We start from the raw sequence: 27,370 nt of genomic DNA, 5'->3' as shown, positions 1-27,370 counted from the left end.
GTATTCAGTTCAAGACTAAAGCTGTCTTTCATATTTACAGGAAATTCCAGAGGAATCCGTACCTACCATACTTTGGTGGATTCATTTCCTTTTTTCCTTTTTCAATCAGTCCCACATTCAAATGTGCATGACTAGGGACTATGGGGAAACCCTCATGAAATTTGATAATCTTCTCAAGAAATACTTAAAACAAACCACTGTAAATGTACATACATTATGTATTTTGTGGTAACCTAATTTTTGTCTTTATCCCACTGAAAGTATTTTATGGTGCTAAAAGTCACTTCAGGAAAATTTTCATGTATGAAAATTACCACTGATTTGCAATTTCTTCATTGCATGAAAAGAACATAAAGTGATCAATTTTCATGTGCTAAAATTTGATTGCAATGTATTAAGTATGTTTGCAGTATACATGGCAAAATTCAAGATGGCCATGTGTAAGCCATTTTGTCAGACCGGTCCGAAAATAGACCATGCACACTACGAGACAATTTGGAATCAACAAATGAAATATGAGAATAATCCGTCCACAACTTTTCAAGAAATAGTGAAAAACAAGAATTGTGCAAGTACAGGTAAACAGACCACAGACGAAGGGTAATTTGAATATCCCACCATCTGATGACAGTGGGAAAAAAACTAACAAAACATCATCAATCTTTCACAGATAAATTTAATTGAGCAATAACCGTTTAAATTGAACTGTTTATTGGTTATAAATACAGATCTAATAAATACATAACCTCACTTTAATCTGAATTAAGGACTGTAATGAACAATTACAACTTTATCCTATGTGTGTAATACTGGGACTTGGCCAGAATACTCAACCAAAGGTTCATCACTTTATTACATATATATACACCAATGGTTGGGAATATGTGCCAAGTCCCCTGTGGTGTGTAAGGCAACACACATAAAGAAAAATAAAAAGTCTTGAGGAAATACCAGACAACAGTTCAGCATACTTTATCATAGTACACGGTACAGTTCACTAAAGCATCACAGGGCTCTCGATCTGCCAGATTTGGGGCCGATATTAAGCCCCATTCCCAATCCAAAATAGTATCTTTTTTCCCAATTTAGACCCGAAGTTTTCCCAATTCAAAGGGCCCCGGGCCCAGGCCCCAGTCCCAAAATGGGGTGTGAGAGCCCTGCATCATGTGTAGGTCAAATTTAGCATCTGCAGCTTGTAACCTATAGACCAACATAAGGGGTGCTTCAATGATATATATATAAATAAGCATATTCTGATGACGGATTGTATCGTTTCATTTGCATGAAGTCATTCAAGCATGGACTCATTTCTAAAACAACGTACATTTAGAGGTGTAATTCAGGTTATTTTTTCTCTGCAAATCTGATCTATTCAGTTTTTTAATGTATGGTGATTTGAAAATTGCATAAAACAATCCTCATCCTGTACAGTTAGACATTTGGGTCATCTCTGTTTTTATATTGGTCACCAACTTAGTTGTGTGGTCTAGAAAATAATGAAAGGGTTGCCATAGTAAGAAGCACTTCAAGAATATATAATGTAGAAAATTCTCCACTAACAGTAAGTACAGAGATTGTCCCACTATCATAATGTCTCTCCATTGCTGCATACATTGTATCTGATAACAAACTGAAGACAATAGACATTGGTAACATAGCATTTTGAGGACTGACTATAGTTTATACACTTTCTAGCACAGGCTTTATCTACATAGAGATGATGTCAGACCAGGATACAGTTAAAGTATTATTAAATACTTTCTCACTAGCAGTGTTCTTTAAATATAAATACTGTACATATACATCACTGGTCATAAAAATAAAATATTAGAGAGACACCATGCGGCAACAATACAAGATGGCGGGCAGAGGTGAAAACCACCAAGATACTGTAAGAACTCTTAAAACTATCAATTTTCATCACATTAAAATTTTGTGGTTTTCCAGAAAAACAATTTTTCTTTGACATTTGACTTCATGAATAAATAGCAATCCACTGTATTTGTATTCCTAACTGTTATTATTTCGCTGTTACATGTATGTGAATTAGTTGATAAAGATTACCCATGAAATCAATAAAAATGAAATTCCCATGGAAATTGAATATTTTACGGAACACATCGAAAAATAAGGACAACATGTGTTACTGTTTGTTTACATAAAACATATGTTAAAGCAGGAGAAAGGTTTTAGAGAGAGACCTAATATCTTGTGCTTTGCTCCTGATAAATAACATTTACTGTCTTGTGTCTGAAAAAAAAATTGTCAGTAGTATCAATAAGGGAGGTAATTTAAAGTATTGCAATATCATATTACTGTGGTTAGGTGCTGTAACAAAGGCAATAAAGAGAGATATTATCACATATAAGACATCATTCTAATTTCTTTGGAGCACCATAGATATCACCCAGTAGCTCAGAAAACTGCCTCTGATCTGTTGGTAGTGTTATATATAGTACAGTCCATCGACTCCGTGTCCTGTCTCATCATACTATGATTTCATCATAAAATATGTAACATGATTCTAATACACAAAATGGCAACAGTAACTAAGCTGAAACTGTTTTTGAGATATACTATTGCATTCATTTTAATCATAATCACATTTATATATTATTATCATCATTTACATTCTTAACGACCAATCAACACATGTTTTATATAATAAATGTGTTTGACAAAAAACCAGAAGCTAGTAAAGTTAACGAAAATTCTGGAGGTAGAATCTAATCATGAAACCATGTCCTGATCTAAGTAGTTGAAAGACATTTATCCAATACCTATCTGAAGGTGAAAAAAAAAGAAAAAAAAAAGAAAAAATAGAAAAATGTTGCAGTTGATATTATGCTAAAAAAATAATGATAAAGCTCAAAAGCACTCCGTTCATTATGAGATGAACATTTTTTCAGTTCTTGTAATTAGAGATAAAATCAGTACCTGCAGGTATTACAAGTACAGCCATTTAAAAAAAGAATGTAATAGCACAAAGGTATTACTATACTGATATTCAAGAGAATATTGGCAATAATTTATCACCTTATGTTTCCCTATATGTATTTCTAATGCTTTGTAATGTTACAACCATTTCTTAAGAGTCTGTAATGATGCACTGAAAGTTTGGAGGAGCGGGTGTGATGTCCGACTCCTCATCAGTAGAGACCCAGCCTCTGCTTCAAATCCTTCCTCCTGTAGTTTCCTACACACAACCTTGACTGAGAGATAGTCACATGATTCACTATGAGTGTCCTGATTGGCCAGAATATAGTCTGTGATTGCTGGATATACGTGGGTAAGCACAACTTTATTGACTAGATCATTGCGCACAATTAGGTCAAGGAGTTCATCGTCTGCCACAACCTGGAAAATGATTAAGAATACTTGTCGACTGAAATATGAAGAGTTAATGTACGGTGATTTTTATCTTTAACTTTTAACTTTAATAAAATATCTGGCCACAAAAAGCTTTCCTTACTTAAAATTGTGCATAGAGAATTTTTTTTATTTAAGCTTTTCCATAATTTACTTCATGCTGTTCTCTGTTAGTTAAATTTTCTTGAATTAAGAAAGATTCATGAAACTGGGGTCTGATGGAAAACCCAGTTGGTTGTGTGTTACCCATAAAAGCTGGAGTCAATTGGCCAAACATTTCTCGAAACAAAGACAAAATATAAACATGAAAAATATAAAACTAATACCTGAGGCTGTGATGCAAGGTGTTGAATGGCCGAATCCATTAGGTTCTCATATCCACCAATCAGAACACATCTTACTGCTTCCATGTGATTTGACGTAGAAACCAGACTACCGTAAATATGCTGTATAGACTGAAAGTAGGTGTACAGTGGCAGATTGTTAGTGTTTTCTGTAGGGTATGGTATTTCTATAGTGATAAAAACACTTTAACTTATGTAAACTATTTTGTAATTTTGTAAGACAACATTTTTTTTTATAAAGCCATGAAGCAAAAATGATGTATTTCCCAAGAAACTGATGATTCTTTTCTCTGTTTATTACTTACTAAGTTATACCACAGTTATTTCTACAATATCAAAATGAAATGATTTAATGAGATCTTACTGAATTGAATCAGTTTAAAGCCAATTTAAAGCAGAGAAGTTACTATGAGTGACTTTACCAATACATACCTCCTCGCTGAGTGGACATATGGACAGGACTTCCTTCAGACAGGGACATACAAGCTTACAATTAGTCTGGTCACTCTTCTGGACCATCATATCAATGACTTTTACCCAGGGGTTCTCCGAAGCCACCCTTCAAAAAACAATTATGTTTCGCTTTCACATATAAACCAAAAATCTTTCTACAATAAAACCTATAAAGATTTGTGGATGTTTAGAAAACAATTAATAAACAAGTTATCCCAGAGGAATCTTGGCACCAACCATTTTTTAATCTCTGTATGCTCTTTGAACATTTGAACACTCCTTTGCAGAAATAGCAATGATAATCATTACCTGCCAAATTCAATCCTATATCCTGTACAGTATGGTAGCCCAGTCCTATACCCTGTACAATATGGTAGCCCAGTCCTATACCCTGTACAATATGGTACCACAGTCCTATACCCTGTACAATATGGTAGCCCAGTCCTATACCCTGTACAATATGGTACCACAGTCCTATACCCTGTACAATATGGTAGCCCAGTCCTATACCCTGTACAATATGGTAGCCCAGTCCTATACCCTGTACAATATGGTACCACAGTCCTATACCCTGTACAATATGGTACCACAGTCCTATACCCTGTACAATATGGTAGCCCAGTCCTATACCCTGTACAATATGGTAGCCCAGTCCTATACCCTGTACAGTATGGTAGCCCAGTCCTATACCCTGTACAGTATGGTAGCCCAGTCCTATACCCTGTACAATATGGTAGCCCAGTCCTATACCCTGTACAATATGGTACCACAGTCCTATACCCTGTACAATATGGTAGCCCAGTCCTATACCCTGTACAATATGGTAGCCCAGTCCTATACCCTGTACAATATGGTACCACAGTCCTATACCCTGTACAATATGGTACCACAGTCCTATACCCTGTACAATATGGTAGCCCAGTCCTAATCCCTGTACAATATGGTAGCCCAGTCCTATACCCTGTACAGTATGGTAGCCCAGTCCTATACCCTGTACAGTATGGTAGCCCAGTCCTATACCCTGTACAATATGGTAGCCCAGTCCTATACCCTGTACAATATGGTAGCCCAGTCCTATACCCTGTACAATATGGTACCACAGTCCTATACCCTGCACAATATGGTACCACAGTCCTATACCCTGTACAATATGCTAGCCCAGTCCTATACCCTGTACAATATGGTACCACAGTACTATACCCTGTACAATATGGTACCACAGTCCTATACCCTGTACAATATGCTAGCCCAGTCCTATACCCTGTACAATATGGTAGCCTAGTCCTATACCCTGTACAATATGGTAGCCCAGTCCTATACCCTGTACAATATGGTACCACAGTCCTATACCCTGTACAATATGGTAGCCCAGTCCTATACCCTGTACAATATGGTAGCCCAGTCCTATACCCTGTACAATATGGTACCACAGTCCTATACCCTGTACAATATGGTACCACAGTCCTATACCCTGTACAATATGCTAGCCCAGTCCTATACCCTGTACAATATGCTAGCCCAGTCCTATACCCTGTACAGTATGGTAGCCCAGTCCTATACCCTGTACAGTATGGTAGCCCAGTCCTATACCCTGTACAATATGGTAGCCCAGTCCTATACCCTGTACAATATGGTACCACAGTCCTATACCCTGTACAATATGGTAGCCCAGTCCTATACCCTGTACAATATGGTACCACAGTCCTATACCCTGTACAATATGCTAGCCCAGTCCTATACCCTGTACAATATGGTAGCCCAGTCCTATACCCTGTACAATATGGTACCACAGTCCTATACCCTGTACAATATGGTACCACAGTCCTATACCCTGTACAATATGGTACCACAGTCCTATACCCTGTACAATATGGTAGCCCAGTCCTATACCCTGTACAATATGGTACCACAGTCCTATACCCGGTACAATATGGTACCACAGTCCTATACCCTGTACAATATGGTAGCCCAGTCCTATACCCTGTACAATATGGTAGCCCAGTCCTATACCCTGTACAATATGGTACCACAGTCCTATACCCTGTACAATATGGTACCACAGTCCTATACCCTGTACAATATGGTAGCCCAGTCCTATACCCTGTACAATATGCTAGCCCAGTCCTATACCCTGTACAATATGGTAGCCCAGTCCTATACCCTGTACAATATGGTACCACAGTCCTATACCCTGTACAATATGGTACCACAGTCCTATACCCTGTACAATATGGTACCACAGTCCTATACCCTGTACAATATGGTAGCCCAGTCCTATACCCTGTACAATATGGTAGCCCAGTCCTATACCCTGTACAGTATGGTAGCCCAGTCCTATACCCTGTACAGTATGGTAGCCCAGTCCTATACCCTGTACAATATGGTAGCCCAGTCCTATACCCTGTACAATATGGTAGCCCAGTCCTATACCCTGTACAATATGGTACCACAGTCCTATACCCTGTACAATATGGTACCACAGTCCTATACCCTGTACAATATGCTAGCCCAGTCCTATACCCTGTACAGTATGGTACCACAGTCCTATACCCTGTACAATATGGTACCACAGTCCTATACCCTGTACAATATGCTAGCCCAGTCCTATACCCTGTACAATATGCTAGCCCAGTCCTATACCCTGTACAATATGCTAGCCCAGTCCTATACCCTGTACAGTATGGTAGCCCAGTCCTATACCCTGTACAGTATGGTAGCCCAGTCCTATACCCTGTACAATATGGTAGCCCAGTCCTATACCCTGTACAATATGGTACCACAGTCCTATACCCTGTACAATATGGTAGCCCAGTCCTATACCCTGTACAATATGGTACCACAGTCCTATACCCTGTACAATATGCTAGCCCAGTCCTATACCCTGTACAATATGGTAGCCCAGTCCTATACCCTGTACAATATGGTACCACAGTCCTATACCCTGTACAATATGGTACCACAGTCCTATACCCTGTACAATATGGTACCACAGTCCTATACCCTGTACAATATGGTAGCCCAGTCCTATACCCTGTACAATATGGTACCACAGTCCTATACCCGGTACAATATGGTACCACAGTCCTATACCCTGTACAATATGGTAGCCCAGTCCTATACCCTGTACAATATGGTAGCCCAGTCCTATACCCTGTACAATATGGTACCACAGTCCTATACCCTGTACAATATGGTACCACAGTCCTATACCCTGTACAATATGGTAGCCCAGTCCTATACCCTGTACAATATGGTACCACCGTCCTATACCCTGTACAATATGGTAGCCCAGTCCTATACCCTGTACAGTATGCTAGCCCAGTCCTCTATCCTGTACAATATGGTAGGATGGTTTGATACAAAGTAAAATAAGCTTACATTAATTATGTTAAATAAATTTTCTAAGCAACATAGACCTCGATAGCAATGAACAGATGTTTCATTTTAACAACTGAAAGTCTTCCCTCCAAAAACCAGTGTTTTGACAGGAAGAATGCAAAAAACCAGAAAATAATTAGGAAAAAACTGTATATGCACTCCCTTGTGCTTGACATTGTATGAAGTTTTAAACAAGTTTGTCATCCCTAATTCAATTAAGTGATTATCTGGAAAACAAATTGAAACACTGACATGTCAGAAAGGACCTGGCTTTGTGTCTGGCCTTCAATGGTAAATTTAACCATTCTAGTTACATTGTCAGTATAAACATGAAAAAAACCAGTGACCACTGGTGTTATTTTGACAAACTTTGCTTTCTGTATCTTTGATGCAAGTCCATAAAAGTGGTGATACGGTAAATGTCTATATAGCAAGTGATCTTCACAGTCTTCACAGCTGACCTTTTGACCTCTAACTCAATCCCATCCTTTATATTTTCTAATGATAGTAGACTGCATATAATATATGATGATTAAAGTCTGCTTTTAGTAACAGTGAGATTCGTAGCTAATCTTTCGATCCTAAACCCAATTCCACTCTGTATGACCTCATAAGTTAACATTGTATAAAGTTTCAACCAAATCCATCAATCATTTCTGAAGTTATCATATGAAATCCAAACTTTGACAAAAAATATCTATTTTCAGCAACAGTGACCTTGTAGTTGACCTTTTGACCCCAAATTCAATCCCACTCTGTATTATCTCATAATCTAAAATAAGATGAAGTTTCATTTCAATCTATCCAACTCTTCTCAAGTTATTGTCTGGAAACGTAACATCCAGACAGACTGACAGATTAAGGGGTGAATAGATGAACAGACAAGAGGCAAACACTTAAGTCCCCTAAGGTTTCATCAGCCAGCGACTAATAAGATAGCATGGTCCTATATTTAGTACAATATGGTAGCACAGTCCTATACCCTGTACAATATGGTAGCACAGACCTATACCCAATAAGATAAGGTAGCAAGGCCCTATACAAAGTAAAATGTGGTACATTTTTAGAATGGTCCTATCATTTGTGTGTTACCATCATAACCTCTATTTTCTTACATGCAATCATGTAACTTTATTCCCAGGCTTTGATGTATGGACTACATGTATAGCAGAGCAGAATTTTGAACTAAAACTTTATTTTCAGTGAATATTGATTGTCACCTAGCATGATATTATCCTTGTGAGCCCAGAACACCATTTCCAAAATTTCCAAAATTTATATAAAGAATACAAAAAATATGGAGGATTCCCAAAAAATATGGAGTTGGCTGAAAATGGTGTTCCTTATATGATTCAAGTAATTTTAACGATTTCTGCTTTAGCGTTATAATGACTTTCATTCGGAGGTGGAGCGAAAAATTAAAAAAAGTGTGATCATAGACAAAACATACCTGGAGTTTGATGCCGTCAGTGGTGGCCAGAGGTGGAGAAGTTTATATAAAGCTTGTGTCTGTTCAAATGTTGTTGTCATTGACAAAAGACGTGTAAAGAGCGAAAACCTGGCCTGGTCTGTATTGATATCAGCCTCCTGAACCTGTAAACGATCGACTAATCTATTACAGCCATTACACAAGATCAGCCCAAGTGACACTGATAGTGAATAGTACAAAGACATTGAAAGAGTCCTTTGGCTTTAATACTTTAAACATGATTAAGAGAGAGTAGGAATATTAATGTTACAAAGAGTCAGTAGTGTATTTCTGTAGCTTAATCACTAAAATTTGATCCTGGCATAAATTGTTGAAAAGGAATAAATTTTACAGGGTGTTCATACCGTGATGGCTTGCCAGGCTTTGTTGATCACAGCCTCAGACCTGTACAGGACTAGTAATACCATGTCTTCAGCTGACAGGTTAAAACTCTGAAAATAAAATTATCTTTGTTAACATGATATCAATAATAGTTTGAGGATATTTCCATTTGGTACTTCTACTGCAAAGTTTCAGGTTCACCTAATGTCAGCACACTGACAGTGATTGATTTCACAGGTAGATATCGATACATATGCTACTTTTTCAAAAAGAATTAGTTTTTTATCTGTGCTGAACAAATTAATGCTGACATATTTTATCCTTTAAAATTGATTATTTACCTTTTCTAAAATGTGCAGGATGTCAAGACGGGGTTTCACTGCTACCATATCATCAGAACAAAATGGCCTCACCAAGGTCATCACATCCTCTGTTGTCACACAGTGTCCCCTACAATACAGCAAGATACACAATCTGACCATCATATCTTATACCTTCTCAAAGGTTATCATCCTACATCAGACAACATAACATATAAATGATATAAAACAAAGATGGTATCCAGAAAGTCTATTGTTATACCAGGCAACAATCATATATATAGCTCTTTTTTTCTAGGTGGAAATTTAGGGGTATTTGAGACACATAGTGACAGCCAACAATATCAAATGAACAGAGAATCTGGCAGTGGTGCCACAGAATAATTTCTATCAATGCAAGTAAGTTTCAAGAGTAATGAAATATCTTTGCAACTGATGCATCTGATCCTTTGTGTCATTTTTTGTGTTTTTATACATAAAGTTTCTTTGAACTTTAAATTAAGCTATCAAATGTCCATCAACAAGCCCAGTAGCATGCAAGCATTCTAATGTCTAGGAATTTCAATGTAAATCAATATTGTTAATCTCGAATTGCTGACGACTAAATGTCATGACCATTTATGCAATACAATAAATCTACAGACCACCATCGAAGTATACTACTCTCAGACCCTTGGATACACTGAATCAGAGGAACTTGTTTAAATGTATATAATCCCACTGACTTTTCAATTGAGTCAGGGTCATTCAATCGTAAACACAATATAACTTTCATTGCTGAATTCCAAAGGGCGACTAACCAAATAATGTCTTCAAACCTCAAGGTAGACATTTCAAGATTTTAACACATTTGACCCACATGACCTTGAAAAAAAAGGGTCAAGGTCATTCATTTAAACAAACTTTCCTTCATTCTAACCTACTACTAATAAACTACAATGACCATCATATTAGAAGATGTCACCAATGTGTAATTTAGAGTCCTGTTCATATGAGAAGACATCACTGAAGTGTAATTCAGAGCTACCTATCCTTTCTGATCATGTGATCATCCTATCAAAAGGCATTATTAATGTGTAATTCAGAGTTACCTACCCTTTTTGCTCGTGTGAGAAGACATTGTTTACTATTCTCTGAAAAGAGGTCAGACTTTCCTCCACACAATCTGGACTGGAGCTTTCATCACTATAAATACATTTAAAACTTTACCATTGCCTTTTCATATATTGAATGAAATGAATCAGCTGTTCTTCTACTACAATTACATAGAAAACACATTTTACAAGTAGAGTAGTGTTTTTACATTAATAGTAAGGCTGCATTCAATTGATCGAGCAAGACCAAAATTTTGTCAGCTTTATCATATTTTTTTCTTTTTTCCTTGTTCTCCAGTGAAGTTAAAATTGTGAATATCAAACAGATGTAAAAGTTTACATTTCTATAAAAAAAATTATATTAATTCTAAAGATAAATATGTCCTGCATTCATTAGTTGTATTTACCTGAGTTGAGAAATGATCATGTTGAGCGACTGCTGGATTGCTGTTAAAGATTTCCATGATAGTGTGGGAAATGTCAGCAACAGATTGTCAATTTCTTCTACACCTAAACCTTCACAAGTCATCTTTATAAAGATTTCTTCTATCTGTAATTATATCAAATGAAATATATATTGTTTTAATCTTTTTATTAAAATTGTAAAAATCTAATCTTGTTATCAACATGATATGGGGTACAAATTAATAACATGTTATTAATGATTAAAATTTTCTTTGAGATTTTGACAAATAAGAATTGATGAAGATTTTCTGCGTGAACTTTTCCGTTCTCAATCACATTAAGAATAATAAATTTGTGTTTCACTAATGTGTATATTTTTTGTTAAATCTTTCTGGATATTCTGAATATGACAAGCCTCTTTTAGAATCAATGCTAAATAAAATTTATTTAGAATGAAATATTTTTGTCATATTATCACATCTTGATTGTTGATATTATCAGTCTACTGATAAATACCTGCTGGAATATTTACTACAGGAAAAATGACTGACACTATTTTAGTAAATACTTCAGGACTTGCAGTTTGTTAGACATGTAATGCTCCATCATTATATTAACACAGTAAATGTGAAATATTCACATTTACATCTACAGCCTTATAGCAAAATTAAGTACATACTGCAAAATCATATATTTTTGAGATGCTCAAATTTCATAGTTTTCCAAAGATATTCATTTTATTTGGCAGTTGACTTTGTGGATAAATCTGTACCAACAAACTCAATGAAAATATATTCTCCACAAAAATTAATGATTTCACAGTAAACTAAACAAGATGGATACTAGAGTTACCTACCTTGCTAGTCTGTCCCTTGCTCATGTCTAGTTCTAAAATGTACTGATGGAGGTTGTCAGCCTCAGAGTCTGCTAGGTTCTGTACTGTTGGGTGCTGAATCACTGTCAGATGTGACTGGTAATTCTTTAATACCGACGCTGCCTCTTCCCAATTCATCTGGTCACTTAATAGGAAATAAATATCATCTTTAACCAAAATCCTAAAAAATATGTTTCTTGTTTCTATACTTTCATTTGACAACAACAGAATATCTGCACTTCAATGTCCTGATACCTAACTGTCAGAAACAATGCTATCTACTAATATCTACATACCCAAGATCTTCCTGTTTCTTCTTCTTATTTCCTTGTTGACGAGCAAGTTTAAGACAGCGATTCAATATCTGCTGTCTGCTTTCAAACCCAACCTGTATAACACCACCAATTAATCATTAAAATAACACTGTCGAACATGGACACTGGATGCTATGTTGACCTCAAGGTCGTGTTTGTGCTTATTGTTGATAAATAATTTTTCGTGATAAAATCATCATTGATAAGTTATAAACAGAAATTAATATTCTGTCCATGTCTACACCAGAATCACCATTTGTTTCCAGATTTCTAAACTATTAAACTACATGTTTTTTTACCTGAAAATGTTAAAGTACATATATACCTCTATGTGTTTCATAGACATACCAGTTACATAAACCACAGATCAAAGATTGATTATCTACTCATGAATAATGAAAAAAAACACTGTTGAATTGCCTGATACAAGATGTCTCTGTATGGTTATAAACACTAATAGACTCATTTTGTAAAAAAATTCTAGCTTTGAAGATGATCTTTTTGTTACCATTTCTCTTGACTGTGGAACAAAGACAACAGAATCCACAAATTGCACCAGATCCTGAGGTAGGAGTTTCTGAAGAGTCTCCTGACAGCTCTCATATCGATGTACCCAGCCCAACTGTTAACACAAGAATATAACCATATAAGTTCAGCATCAGCATTGATATCAGAAATGAAATTCAAACCAGTGGGATGAAGTAGTTTAGGAAATCATAGGTTTTTTTCTTTAATATTTCATTGTCAGAGGTTGAATCTCCTTATTTTCATCTGTATCTTGTTCCTAGAGATAACTTGATTTCACAGCAATTTTCCCCTTTTCAACTTCAGATCAAAAATCGAAAATGTATTCCAAAATGAATCCCATACAAGAGGCCAAATGGCTTAACAGTCACCTGAGTTACAATGCTTCTTGTAACATGTCGTAGAAATAATGTTGTTAATAAAGCCAGATAACTAGAACTACATTGTACAAGTATAACATTAACCGACGTCCCTTGCTAAGGCTTTCAACTAAGTATGAATTAAAAGAAATTACACCCAAAAATGTAATTTTCCTATATAAAGTCTTCCATTCATGAACAGTATTTAATAGATTCTGCCATATCTGTTGTATTGAAAAGATCTTTGAAATTGGAGCCAATCTGATCCCTTTCGATTTGTCCACCAGCCACTAAGGGTCAGCCAGGATCATTATGTTCATATGTTGATACTGTCATCTTATACTAATACAGTCTGTAATTCTAACCAAATGTGAACTATTTCCAAAAGAAAGTAAACAAATTACGCACAAACATGTATTTTCCTCTATAGATTCCTAGGGAGATGAACCATATAATTAACACTTCTGGTGCACACAATCAGTTCAAGAGTTTTCCAGAAGTTGAAAATGATTAAATTTAACATGGCACAGTGCCAGACAAAAGGCAATCACAATAGGTCACCACAAGACCCAAAAATATACAGAAAAAGCATTATGTAATTGTTGTTTTATCTAAATAGTGACATGTCAGTACCACTACTAAAGTCAGACAGCACCTTGCACCTGGCCTGGGAGAACAGCAATTTTTCTCTAGAGATTTTCCTAGACTTAAAGAACTTTGGTATATTCTGATCTGAGGAATCATGTAAGTAACATTGACCTTGGGGAAGAGTTATAGGTAATAATGACTTTGGGGCAGAGAAGTAACATTGACCTTGAGGAAGAGTTACAGGTAATAATGACTTTGGGGCAGAGAAGTTACATTGACCTTGGGGAAGAGATGTAAGTAACATTGACCTTGAGGAAGAGTTACAGGTAATAATGACTTTGGGGCAGAGAAGTTACATTGACCTTGGGGAAGAGATGTAAGTAACATTGACAGGTAATAATGACTTTGGGGCAGAGAAGTTACATTGACCTTGGGGAAGAGATGTAAGTAACATTGACCTTGAGGAAGAGTTACAGGTAATAATGACTTTGGGGCAGAGAAGTTACATTGACCTTGGGGAAGAGATGTAAGTAACATTGACCTTGAGGAAGAGTTACAGGTAATAATGACTTTGGGGCAGAGAAGTTACATTGACCTTGGGGAAGAGATGTAAGTAACATTGACCTTGAGGAAGAGTTACAGGTAATAATGACTTTGGGGCAGAGAAGTTACATTGACCTTGGGGAAGAGATGTAAGTAACATTGACCTCAAGTCATGTAAGTAACCAACTATGACCTATGACCTTTGGGATACATGTATGTAACATTGACCTGGGAAAGACATGCAAGTAAGGATGACCTGTGGGAAGACATATGAATGATAAAAAGCATACAAGTTGAATATTGAAAAAATTAAAAATAGTATCCATAACCTGAATCATATACATGTATAGTCATATACCAGATGAATATCCTGCCCGACTTACCCCAGAGTCTGGTGTTTTTTTGGACGTGTCCCAAAACATCTTGATGGTCCAGGCACAATACACAGCACTTGGCATCAACATACCCCCTTTCTGTAGAAGAGAAATACAAAATGCCTCAAGGACTTGTTCCCTGCACAACAAAGATGTGAGAAGTGAAACGAATGCTGTGCATGGCAGAACCTTCAGACCAGGAAAGATGACATTTTCAATGAATCACAAGTAAAATAATTAGTTAACTTTATATGATAAATCTATATCACTTTAAAAAGTTTGGATGGCAAGTCTTTCACAAAGTAAACAAAAATCTGAAAAAAAGTCCTTCTTGCATTAAAAATGTTGTCTCTAGTTTATATTCTCATTCATTTTTAAGGAATATTAAGCAGCTTCCCACACTTTTTGATATTTTTTAAGAATAAAACAAAAGACAAATTCCAGCACTTTTCAAAGGCATGTAGAAACATAAGGCACTATTACTTTATTTACAGGGAACTTTCTTCAGGCTCACCGTTATCCCCAAAATTTCAAGAGGGGGAACCCAAAACAAAAAAAAACCTCTTTGAACTCAGTTATTTTCAGAGCAAGTATCACACTCACCCCATCAGGAATCTTGCTGGCTAGTTTAGCGATCACATTTATGTTGCTGGTGGTTAGTATTGGAATGAGTACATCCACAGGACTGTGTTCCCCCTCCACCAGACTTTTATAATCCAAACCTACAGGAGAAACAGAAACACATACCAGGTAACGGGCTGTAAAATAGATATGGCAACAGTTTGATAAAAAAAATTCTTAATTAACAAGCTGCAAAAATGCAACATAGCTATTGTTTTTTTAATGTTACCTTTAAAACAATTTTCTAAAGCAGAAGTAGAAAATAACTGTCAGACAAAAATGATCCTGCTACCAAGCATACATCAATCACATAACTGTATTATTTTTTTTTCTTTATAAATCATAGTTAACTTTATTTTTAGTTAACATCTTATATCGATAACAATGCCTGACAATAGTTTTAACATTCTATAGGACTATGTCTACAATATACCTTCAGCTGTAAATTTTACTTTCTTTAGGAGTTTGACATGGGTTTCAGCTGTGAGGGTGCCAGCTAGAGGCATGTTTATCCCCGACATAAGTGTGTAGTAATATAGGAGACGGCTATGATCTGTCCCTTCAACAGATGGGTACACATAGGTTGTCATCTTCTTCACAAAGTCTTCCTCACGTTCCCTAAGGACAGGTAAAATCCCCATCTTTCCGACACGGTCCTCTATGTCCTCTGTCATCAGCCTTGTATACAGAAAAGAAATCAACTATAGATTCCATGAATAATTACTTTTTTACACCTGAAAAAATTGATGGTAAGTATTAACAAGATCGAATAATTCAGAATGATTTTCATCAAACCCCTTCATAAAAAAGATGTGATAATTCTCTTATTTTAGCACAAATTCCTTTTTCTTCTTGATAAGATATTTAAGATAAGATATAAATTCAAAATATAATCCAGTATCAGTTTCCTTACAGTTTACTATATGCCGAGGTTATTATCAATCGGTTCAATATTTTACTATTTCTCAAGCTAGAATGAAATTGTGAAAAACAATCACTCTGAAAAAAAAAATTTTAAAAAGAAAAACAAAAAACTTACTAAAGCAATTTCTTGTTTGTATATTTCAGAATTTTTTCTGAAATAAACTTTTTTGCTTTGAAATTTTTAGAGTTGACATTGACAAGTCTTAACCATCTGAAAGATGACTTTGAAATGTATTCTCAACAGCTCTTTCTGAACGATTAACAATATCTACTATAATTTCAAACTAGTCATGAAAAGTATACAAAGTACATCTAGAAACCATCATATTATATTAAAGTATGAAACACAATACTTACATACTGTCAGAGAAGAGAAACTCTAAATGAGCCATGTACACATCCCACAAACTGACCGCATACCTGGTTGCCAGTGACAACGAGATGTTGTATACATTTTCCTCCAAAGTCCTGTCCAGATTCAGCAAAGAAATAAAATGTTTATCTATAACTATCTCCAGCAGGTCAAAGAAAGAAGGGAATACCAGGATATTTAAAATCCTGATCATAAAAGATCCAAGGCCTTACTTTTGTTCAATTCTAATGCACTGAACACATGGCCATGAAAAAAGACAAATGACAAAGGTCATGCTATATATAGAAAAATCTTACAGCTGACAGATAAGGCCAGAGAGTACACCTGTTTGAGAGACACATGTCAGATTTGAATTCTATCATTCAATCTGTCCTACAATCAGTGCTATCATAGAGACCCCTTAAAAATGTAGAATCCTGTACATAGAAAAATGCACTGATTTTTGTTCGTTTTTCTGATAATTGTTTTTTTGTGTAAGTATTACAGTGAGTAAAGGTACAATGGTATGCTCTACATGCTATAAACATGTTAATCTGAAAATTCTGAACTAAATTTGATCATGTAATTTCTGTACTTACATGGCTAGTCCACAGATAGTTTCCACTCGGTATTGACTGTCCTTGGTAAACCGACCAGTATCAATACCTGTTATAATCAGAAAAGAAAAACTTTAATATCATAATTCATGAAAACAGGTCTCATTACAGAATACTACTAATACTAATGCTATCAAATGGTAGGATTTCATAGGCCTTGCTTATTCTATAAAATGGTAGAGGCATGGTCATACATGAAAAAATTAATCGTTTACAAATCAAACATCCTTTAGTAAGAAATATTCCCATCACATCAATAAGTACTTTTCTCTAGTAAAGTTGTTCTTCTTCATGTGTGGTAAGAATAATAAGTTCCTGAAATAATGGTGCGCCCTCCCTTTGGTGGTTTGTATTTCTCAGGAAGCAGAGAAATAGATAGGTCTGTACTCATGTGGTTTTGTCCTTGGGCAAGACACTTTACCCCAAGTACTCAGGAAAGCATTTGATGGGCCTCCTGTATGTTGTTCAGTGAGGTAGCAACTAACTGCTACAAGGCGATCCCCTAAAAATGACCCTGACTGTTCACAGGGTGATAACCCCAACAAACAAACAAACGTAAATACCTCTGTCCAGCTTCTTCAGCTGTTTAGCTTGAATGGAGTCCTCCAGGAATTCCTGATATTGTTTGAAGTTTTTAACCAGTTGGACAACTTCGTTCGGGAATTGGTCATCTTTAGTCCGACTGATATACATTCTGACCTTTTCTATCAGCTTGAATGGCGGATATTTGTACAATAAACTTAATTCTTGGTCAAAGGTCGGCCTTATAGCCGAGTAGATTTGCAGAGCAAAGTAATATAGAGCCATCTGCAGGGACATACTTGTGCAGGGGAAGTCAGCAAAGTGGTCATAATCTGTGATTTCCTGTCAAAAAAAAAAACAGGTACATTAAAAAATGTTATTTCTCTTTCATCAGGATTCAGCACTTAATAACTCTTTTTTCAAAAGATGGTTTTTACTTCAGTTTGTAAATTTACTCAACATAAAAAACCTAAATAATGACAATGGCTAGCAATAATAATTTTAACATAGAGCTAGCAAACTGTGCAACATTCCTAAAATCAAATGGGCACAACTTGGGACCAATGGCAATCTACTAATACTTCTGAATTTGCAGCTTGAAATTGAAATCCTGTTTTAGACTCCTTGTCTGAATACGGCACAAATACGAGATAACGTGTTTAAAATGTGAACTACTTTCTGTGCTTAAGTTCATAGGATTAGGTTAATAAGTAATAAGTGTAAACTATTCTTTAGATATGTGACAAATACTTACTGATAAACAAAAGTATAAAATATGTAAGAGTTTTATCTCATATATAGGAAATGAACAGTGACTTACTTTAGGGAGTGACAGGAGAAATGCTAGTCCCAGTGTACTGTCTGTAGTCATTTTAGTTTGGGCAATCTTTAATAATACTGAAAGTAAAACAAAGAATTTTAACCACAGCAAAACAATTACAAATATCAACTCGTAGTTATATTAATATGTGAAATATCAATATGATGAAAAATTGTATTACAAAATTAATGCACAATATTCACATAATGAATACTGGAAATCAGCTACACAATAATTACTGCCCTGGTTTTAAATATTGAAAAATAAATTTGAAATGTTTGCTTATAACAAACCCACTACTTTAACTAGGATCCTTTTTTTCATTCTTGATTCATTTAACAATGACAATTCTTTTAAACAGTGTCACCAATATCATTATTATGTCAATAGTAAATGGGCATGGCTTTCAAAATCAAGGGTGACAGGGTGTTTTAAAGGGTAATCCAGGAAAAGGACCAATAAATCATACTGTATAGTTATCACATCTGTATGTATTTAGCAAATATTGAAAAAGAACAAAATATCAACAGACATCTTATTGAGTTAAAATACCTAAAATGTTTTCTCTTATGTTTCAGAAAACCTGAATTCAACATCTTTCTGTATTAATCTTTTCTCCTAATAACAAATTACCTTGTGAAGTAGACTGTGTTTTTTCACCTTCTGTCAACATTTCTTCTAGGTAAACAGCCCTTAGCAAGCTCATCTCTGTACTAAGGTCTTCCTCTGATTGACATCTCTGGTAGTCAATGGCACTCTACAAAACACACTAAAATTTTAATTCTGATATTTTTTTCTCTTTTACCAAATTAAGTGTGACATTTTATTGTTTTCTGATTGTAAATCTGATGGAACGTCTTGATAAACAATCTAAATAAAAAAACTGAATAAATTGAACTGCTTGTATCACAAATAGACAAGAACATTCCATATTTATTTTTCCACAAATGTAATGCTGAAGGTATTTTTACAATCTTGACTTATCAAACAATTAGGAAAACTGAACAGAAATTTATTGATTTTTTTTTCAAAGAATAAACAAATCATTTTTAATAACATTTAATACATATTAATTCATGTCTTCAAAGTATAAAATGTCCATCAATTTATTTCTTTTCCTTCTCAGCTTAATTTCACAAACTTCTTCAAATGTTTGACAAATAAAAACCCAGCAGCTTATCAAATCACCTTTTGAGAAAATTAAGCAATACGAAACGTAACATTAACTTTTGTGTCCAATCTTATCTTAACTCTTAGGAAAGTTTTTTTTCTTTTTTTTTTTCTTTCTTTCTTTTTTTCTCTCGTAAATTTAACATGGAAAATTATCTGCAAACACTGACCAGATCAAGGTATGCATTTTCAATGGCATCATGATAAAATGGATGACATCCTTGTCTCTGAAAATTCTGGTTCCTGTCTTGATGGCTCTGATCTGACATTGAAGTGGATTGTTTTGATGTCTTAGTGAGAAAATTCATTGTTCCATGCCACCAGGTTTTATCAGTCATTGTAGACAACAACGCTTTAGTTGATTTTGTTGTTGATGTTAGTATGTGTTTTGTTTGAGAAAGTGCCGCTCTAGCAGACAGAGGAACTTCAGCTGTTTGACAACTTTCATCAACCTCTCCTTGGACATCAGTATTCAACGAACGATGCAGTATCTGAGATAGAGACAAAAACAAATGGTGATATAAGCATATAAGCAATTCAATGGAAATACATTTCAGTATCATTACACCTCCATTAAACTTGAAATATCTATTCCAAACATAGGACTCAAAATATTGGCAGACAATGTGTTGGCAATTTGGATTAATTTCATGCAAAAGTGAATGTTAGTGATCTTACCTGTGTCTCCAGCAAAGCCTTTGCCTGTAGGATTGGTTCTATCATATCAGAGGTACAGTAGGTCACAGAGAAGGACAATAACTTAGTCCTGGAATACATCAGATTTTTTATCATTTCATATCAAATCAGAAAGATTATGTTAGGCAATTCTTCTCTGCATTCATTCTCATTTGCTTTTAATAAAAACATTTGCATTTTTTTTTTCTCTGATTCCATTGACATATGTTATAACATGACTCATTAGCATAAACGAGGAACCCCTACTGCTGCAAATAATAGAATCATTTGATTATTTTCTATGCATATTTTACTTGCAATTGAGTTGTCCTTGATACCTACTTAGCAGCCATATCAGTGAACTTCTCTTGCCAGGCAAGGTCAACACAGGTATTCCAAGCATTCCCGTAACACTGACTCATCAGGTCTTCACACACCTCAAAGGCAAACAGGAAGTCTTCTCCCTGCAATAATGTATGTAAAAAGTACACCAATACAAAACCAAGGTTACTCTTCATCTATGAATTTATATATTCAAGAAATGATGAATATAGAACTTTACATGGATTTTAGTATTAATGGATTTTGAGAGTAAGGTTTAGTCATGAAATCAAGTACTTACAAAAATGTGTATTTTTTAAAACTACGAAACTTGAGCCCCACCAAAATATACAAATCTTTTGAAGGCAACATTTTTAAAAGTTTGATTTACCACAGAGCTCCATATTTTTATTTCAATAAAGACAAAGTCTTGAGAGAAATGTATAGCACTTACCACACCATTAAATATAACTTTTATGCAGAACATACATAGAAGAGTATCTTACTTTGAATGAACAAAATAAAATTACCAGTAATCCTGTCCACCCTTATATTCCTTGCCTACCTTAAAGTTTTTAAGACAATTTTTAAATGGATCACCATTAAAGTCAAGATCCTTATCCTATTTTAACCATGACACAAAATTATTTGTTAACATAATTTGTTCTGCCTACCTACCTACCCAATAATCTTCAAATATATTACAGGAAGAATAACTATTTTTTTCTGGCTGTCTTACCTTTACAGCAGCCTCGGCAATGAGGTGTAAAACTTCACCTTCACGTAGAGATCGATCCTCACCGCTGACTCGCAGCAAGTGTCCCAGCCTCAGTAACTGTCAACAATACAGTGGATAACTAGGTGTAAAACAGCCAGTTATATTTCTGATCTTAACTATTGTCAGTTTTAACATTGAAGAAAAATGGGGCAAAGTCATAATCAGTCAGGTTGTGGGATGATGCAATGTTATGTGGTATTTAAAAGACAGTTAAGGGTGTTTCATTTGTTGAGTATGTAGAATATTTGTTATAACAGAGAAAGTTTGGTTGTATTTTATAAATTAGTGCAGAAGAAGGGCATTTGATACAAGAAGTTGCAGCCATTTTTGATTCAGAGATTTTAAAAAAATAGACAATGGACATCTAGGGCCCCAAGGTGATTTATATGTGGAATTTCGGAAAGATTCTTGTAGTAGTTTCTGAGAAACTGTGATAACAAGAAAAGTTTCAGAAGTTCCAAAGCCCGGAAAATCCAGAAAAATGTCCAGAATGAATCCATCATAAGAGGTGCACATCTTCAACATATATATAAACATCCTACAAAGTTTCCAGCTTCTACATCAAAAACTCTAGGAGGAGTTGATTCTACAAGTCTGGTACCCCTTTCCCTGCCAAACTGGGAAAAATTACTAAGTTCCAAAGCCCGGTAAATCCAGTCGCAAACTGACTGTACCTTTTGTCGCTGTTTGAATGAGGTTGGTTTACTCCTCACAGCCTGTCTCACCAGATCCAGGCGATCGTCACTCAGGCGAACTGTTAAGGGCATAGAATTTCAAACATCTATATAGACAGAAATTTGATTTGTATTAATCTTGTTACTTTCTATACATACTTTTAAAGCAATGTCTGATATATATAAACTAAATTAAGAGATTCATTCAAACTCAAAAAGTTTTCAAACATTTTTGGAAAGATCTAGACCAAATTAAATCTAACACCATTTGAAATATGATCTAAATTACAAAAACTTGATTTAACCTTCTCTTTACAGGTAATTTCCCCTAAATAGAATGTTTAGTGAACACTTTACCTTGTAAAGGAAGAACAGACACACTGAAATCATCCAGCAGTGCCAGTGAGCCTATCAAGTCCAATTCTTCTTGAATGGAGGGAGGAAGGGGTGTTTCCCGGATAAGGTTAAGGCACGCTCGAGCTAGATCCATACATGGGTCCATAAGGTTGGAGGATGAGTTAAAGTACTCCCTAGCAGCAGAGATCACTAGTTCAACTGCCCGATCGTATGGAACTTTGTGTTTTTGATGAATTCCAGGACGAGTCAGTTGCTCACATTCTGAGCTCTCCCGCTCTAACAGGTCACCAGCCATTGTTGTTATATTTTCCCTTCGGCTCGAGCACAGGACACTCTCGGTAAAAATCTGCAGAGAAAGAACCCTGATGTAAAATACACGAATCTCAAAGACAGTAAACAAATATCCTTTGACTATCCAACACATTGACCTTTTTAAGAAGTAAAACACTAAAATTAATTTTGAATTCAGTAACTGTGATTGGTTTGATTGTAGGTCTGTTTTAGGGAAATCCCACATACTATATATAGCTACTTGTGTTCTTCATTTGTTAACAAATAAGACCTCGTAGTTAATTCTTACGTTTCTAAACCTGTGGGACTGAACATATATAGCACGATTTTTTACAATAAATTATAACCTCATGACAAAGATCAGCAGAAATACACTTGTACACCTCATATTGCAGAACTTTTTTTATATTACATTGCAATCTGCCCCATGACAAAGACAAAGAGATAGACACTAGACACCTGTACACCTCCTGTTGCAGATCTTTTATAAAAAAATTGTAACCTACCTCATGACAAAGACCAGCAGAGAGACACTTGTACACCTCCTGTTGCAGATTCAGCACATCTTCATGTAAACTATGCCATTCTTTCTGGTCAAGAGGTTTCTCTCTAAACAGTGATAATGGCATACTTATTATAAACCTATAAAGCATAACTTCATCATACATCTGATTATGTCAAAAAAATGAGATGTAGTAAGCTTTCCAAGTTTCATTGCGGTATCTGTCTTATAACATGATTTAATTTGCAGTGAAGAAGAATCCCTGAATCAGCCTTTTTCAAGTTTCCAAACACCTGCATACTTACCTCTTTCCAGCATTTCTTGTAAGTCTAACCATCAATTTCTTGGCTTCTTCAGCATCTGCCTGAAAACATTTTTTTTTTCATTTTTATTTATCTAGTAAGCAATAAACTGTAGTACTGATATTATACACAAAATCATGTATTTTCAGGCATGAGTGAATACATTATACATAAAACAAAATTACAAGGATATCAAAGTCTCCTCTGAAAAAAAGAAAACAAGAGGCCCATGGGCCTTAACGGTCATCTGCCATAAAATACAAGATTTCAAATTTTGAACTTGAAAAGAAGTCGAAAATGTGTTTTCAAGATGGCGGCCATGTTGGATTTCGGACCAACCCGAAATTAACAAACTTTGGTCAGGATCATGTCATGATCATTTCAGGTAAGTTTCAGCTCAAGACATGTAGAACTTGAGAAGAAGCTGAAAATATTTACAACGGGCCACGTACAACGGCGATCGCAACAGGTCATTACACCCTTCGATCAGGTGACCTAAAAACATGAGTTCAACATGTATCTCTCACTATTCTTTTAATTTGTCCAAATATCAAAGGTTCATAACACTCACAGGCAGCTTACTTCACAACTTAACATCTACATATATCTTAGAAAAAGACTTTCACATTTATTACATCAGTATTTTATATGAGGCAAATTTTAACTCACAAAATTATAATCAATTTGTTGTCTTACCTCTGTTTCTTTCAGATAGTGCAGTGGTTTCATCACACCATGACTTTCCAGAATCTTGGCCGCACTGAGTATAAAATATACAGAAGGGAAATGATGAAAATGACCTAATGTTTTAATATCTTATCTCAACAATGCATCACTCATTAAAACACTGAATACAAAATCTGTCATCTAAATTGCATTACCTAAAAGGAAAAGTCGTTTCTGGGTTGGAAAAAATTACTGATTGTTCCGATATGTCAATAAAACCTATTTAATTCGTACAATAGGACAAATAAGAAACATCAATAATATTAATTCTGCCAGCTTCTAATTTACTAACTGAAAGTTATCATAATTCAACGAAATATAAACAAACTGCTGCCTGTATGACAATAAAGATATGTTTAAGACAAAAGTGCCTGGCTCCCATGCCCAAGTCACTATTTGATGAATGTGCAGAATATTGTCTAATATAGCCTCTGGCAATTTAAACCTAACAGATAATCCCTTTATGTTAATACAATAAGGGGTATGAAGCTATGGGGTAAATATGGACCAAATCCCTTGAGGTTCTCAAAATTTAACATTGATTTAAAACGGGAAGCGTTGCGACAGAACAGGAGGCCATAGGCACCTGTTCCTTTATATATGGCTGAGGCAATAACAATTTACTCAATACAGTCAATTTCCTGGTAACAGAAACCTCTCAATTAATCAAAGAAGTTTCAAGTCAACGATAAAACATATACCTCAGATGCTGCCTCAGCTTCTCCACCTGATAGAATAGTTCTTGTGTCTCTTTCCCCTGTGTTCTACAAAATTAAGGTAAGACATTTTTATATGTAGAGATTCAATTCATGGATTGAAGTATCAAAAACAAGGCCTTCACTGGCTCTAAAAACCTTTGGTATCAATTCTGCAATCCGGACAACTCATTCCTGATAATAAACAAATTCCTCCACCAGACCAATTTTGATAATAATTTATTTCTGAATCAACACCTTCACTAGGAATTGAACCCTGGACCCCTGGCTTATGAATCTTACCAATCGAGCTTAAGGTAACATGTTTCCAGATGAGCGGTATATTGTGTCTAGTATTTTACCTTTTACCAAGAAAGAGTTTGTCTTCAAGGTTACAAGGGTTATGTTTTGAAAATAAGGATAAATATCACCAGTGTAGCAGAAGCCATTATTTCTTTCAATGTCTCTGCTAGAATTCAAATTTGAAACCTCTGGATTACTAGTCTTACACTCAACTGAGCCCAATGGCTAAGCAGTATATTGCTGCTAGTATGAGGGCTGATTGATAAGTTGAGACCCTTGTAGAAGTTAAGCAGGGATGTCTTTATTCAGCTCTACTATTTCCTTACCATTGAAGGCTGTGTACCAAAAAACTGGTGTCATGTGGTCAGTTTATGTGCAAGAGGTTGCACTATAAAGTAAACAAGGCAAGTGACATTTGCAAAATGGACAATATCGCAGAAAAAGAGCAGTGGTTTTAATATTTGTATAAGAAACATCTAGGACATAAGGATATCTATACTGATATGGTAGCAACACTAGGGAATGATGCCGCTTCATATGATACAGTGATAAGGTGGCCAGAGCCTTGGGGATGACACCTATCCTGGAAGACCCGTCACAGTTGCAATCCCAGAAATGATCAATAAATTCTATGATAATGTTATTGCTGACAGGCAAATTACAGAGAGAGATATAGCCAGTGCAGTTGGGATTTCACAGGAAAGAGTACATTCCATTCTTACGGAAGATCTTGCAATGAGAAAGCCCAACACTTCAGACAGATGATCAGAAGCACACCAGGCGGACTTTGTCGCACGTTAATCTGAACCTTTTAGAGGTAGATCCTACTAACTTTCAGCAGAGGTTTGTGACCATGGATGAAATATGGGGCATCATTTCACCTCAGAGGTCAAACAGTCTAAACAATGGAAGCACCCTGGTTACCCCCCTCTAAAAGAAGGCAAAGACTGTTCCATCAGCTGGAAAGGTTATGGCCTCGGTTTTTTGGTATGATTATCTGCAAAAGGGACAAACAATCAATGGGACATATTATTCATCAATTCTTAGGCAGCTGTGAAAATCTCAGTAAAGCTGTGTTGTTCCACCAGGACAAAGCCCCTGTTCACAAGATTGTCACTGCCATGGCTGCCAGTAAATGACTGTTGCCTTGAATCAATTAAGCATCCGCCTTATTTGCCTGATCTCACTCCATCAGACTTTCATCTATTTCCAAAATTCAAATGATGACATGCAGTGGAAGACTTTCTTAATGGTCATAAAAAATGGTCAAGTGGCTTTGAGGTCCTTAAACATCACTGGCAAAAGTGTTTAGATACTGAGGGGGATTATGTTGAAAAATAATGCAATATGGCTGCCAAAGATCAAACTCTTTAATATGAGGCTCCCAACTTATCAACTAGCCCTCGTATCTTACCAGGGTTACACATAATATAAACTTACAAAATTTAATGATCAGATTAGAAAGACTTTCTCAGGAAATGAACTTGGTTTTCTGCTGAGAAAAATATCTGTTGTGAATTAAAACTATTGCTTACCTTGCATTAGACTTGGTTTTGCTGGGCAGACATTGGAAAATGGCCAATAACAATTGTAGCTGGTCATCTCTAACAAAACAAAGAATCGTCTTATTCAAATTTCATATTGTTAACATAAAAGTGCAATTTTTTGGAATAATTCTGTAACATTTTTGTTTGTTTGGTTTTTTCTTGAGGTGAGGAGTGGATGGGGTTGGGGTGGGGAGTGGGTGGGGGTGGGGGGTGTTCTTTCATCATTTGAATCACAGTTGATACACTTTGTATAGTTTTCTAATTAGAGATCAAATTCTGACTCCAAATATTTAATTGCAACAAAAGCAATAAACATTAAATAATACCTAACATAATCTTGTTTATAATAATGTATCATCGTAATTATTAAACATCTCAAATCACATCATAGTACCTTAAAAAATCATTTTGTGCTTGTTTATT

At 35.5% G+C, this 27,370-nt stretch overlaps 1 protein-coding gene across 1 annotated transcript in view; it reads right to left on the bottom strand.

Annotated features, from left to right (window-relative positions):
- Positions 1 to 656: 656 nt before the first annotated feature.
- Positions 657 to 27,370, bottom strand: part of LOC132547506 (NBAS subunit of NRZ tethering complex-like) — a 50,756-nt gene continuing 24,042 nt past the window's right edge. The window contains exons 29-58 of the mRNA XM_060211262.1: positions 26,936 to 27,004; positions 25,104 to 25,166; positions 24,373 to 24,436; positions 23,680 to 23,738; positions 23,379 to 23,481; positions 22,582 to 22,927; positions 22,225 to 22,304; positions 21,512 to 21,607; positions 20,794 to 20,915; positions 20,455 to 20,542; positions 19,947 to 20,267; positions 19,240 to 19,363; positions 18,607 to 18,683; positions 17,828 to 18,128; positions 17,247 to 17,313; positions 16,653 to 16,763; positions 15,805 to 16,049; positions 15,354 to 15,472; positions 14,760 to 14,849; positions 12,870 to 12,983; positions 12,344 to 12,435; positions 12,030 to 12,192; positions 11,176 to 11,318; positions 10,770 to 10,859; positions 9,696 to 9,804; positions 9,378 to 9,464; positions 8,995 to 9,137; positions 4,146 to 4,272; positions 3,696 to 3,824; positions 657 to 3,357 (exon numbers count right to left, since the gene is read on the bottom strand). Coding sequence (XP_060067245.1) covers positions 3,076 to 3,357; positions 3,696 to 3,824; positions 4,146 to 4,272; positions 8,995 to 9,137; positions 9,378 to 9,464; positions 9,696 to 9,804; positions 10,770 to 10,859; positions 11,176 to 11,318; positions 12,030 to 12,192; positions 12,344 to 12,435; positions 12,870 to 12,983; positions 14,760 to 14,849; positions 15,354 to 15,472; positions 15,805 to 16,049; positions 16,653 to 16,763; positions 17,247 to 17,313; positions 17,828 to 18,128; positions 18,607 to 18,683; positions 19,240 to 19,363; positions 19,947 to 20,267; positions 20,455 to 20,542; positions 20,794 to 20,915; positions 21,512 to 21,607; positions 22,225 to 22,304; positions 22,582 to 22,927; positions 23,379 to 23,481; positions 23,680 to 23,738; positions 24,373 to 24,436; positions 25,104 to 25,166; positions 26,936 to 27,004 — 4,024 coding nt within the window. The 3' untranslated portion in view covers positions 657 to 3,075. The remainder of the gene's footprint in view (positions 3,358 to 3,695; positions 3,825 to 4,145; positions 4,273 to 8,994; positions 9,138 to 9,377; positions 9,465 to 9,695; positions 9,805 to 10,769; positions 10,860 to 11,175; positions 11,319 to 12,029; positions 12,193 to 12,343; positions 12,436 to 12,869; positions 12,984 to 14,759; positions 14,850 to 15,353; positions 15,473 to 15,804; positions 16,050 to 16,652; positions 16,764 to 17,246; positions 17,314 to 17,827; positions 18,129 to 18,606; positions 18,684 to 19,239; positions 19,364 to 19,946; positions 20,268 to 20,454; positions 20,543 to 20,793; positions 20,916 to 21,511; positions 21,608 to 22,224; positions 22,305 to 22,581; positions 22,928 to 23,378; positions 23,482 to 23,679; positions 23,739 to 24,372; positions 24,437 to 25,103; positions 25,167 to 26,935; positions 27,005 to 27,370) is intronic.

Source organism: Ylistrum balloti, unplaced genomic scaffold (genome assembly GCF_031769215.1).
Source record: "Ylistrum balloti isolate Yb309-2 unplaced genomic scaffold, AGI_CSIRO_Ybal_v1 Utg369958, whole genome shotgun sequence".
Classification (NCBI taxonomy): domain Eukaryota; kingdom Metazoa; phylum Mollusca; class Bivalvia; order Pectinida; family Pectinidae; genus Ylistrum; species Ylistrum balloti.
The sequence above is the reverse complement of the archived record's forward strand: the minus strand, read 5'-3'. Positions and strand labels throughout refer to the sequence as shown.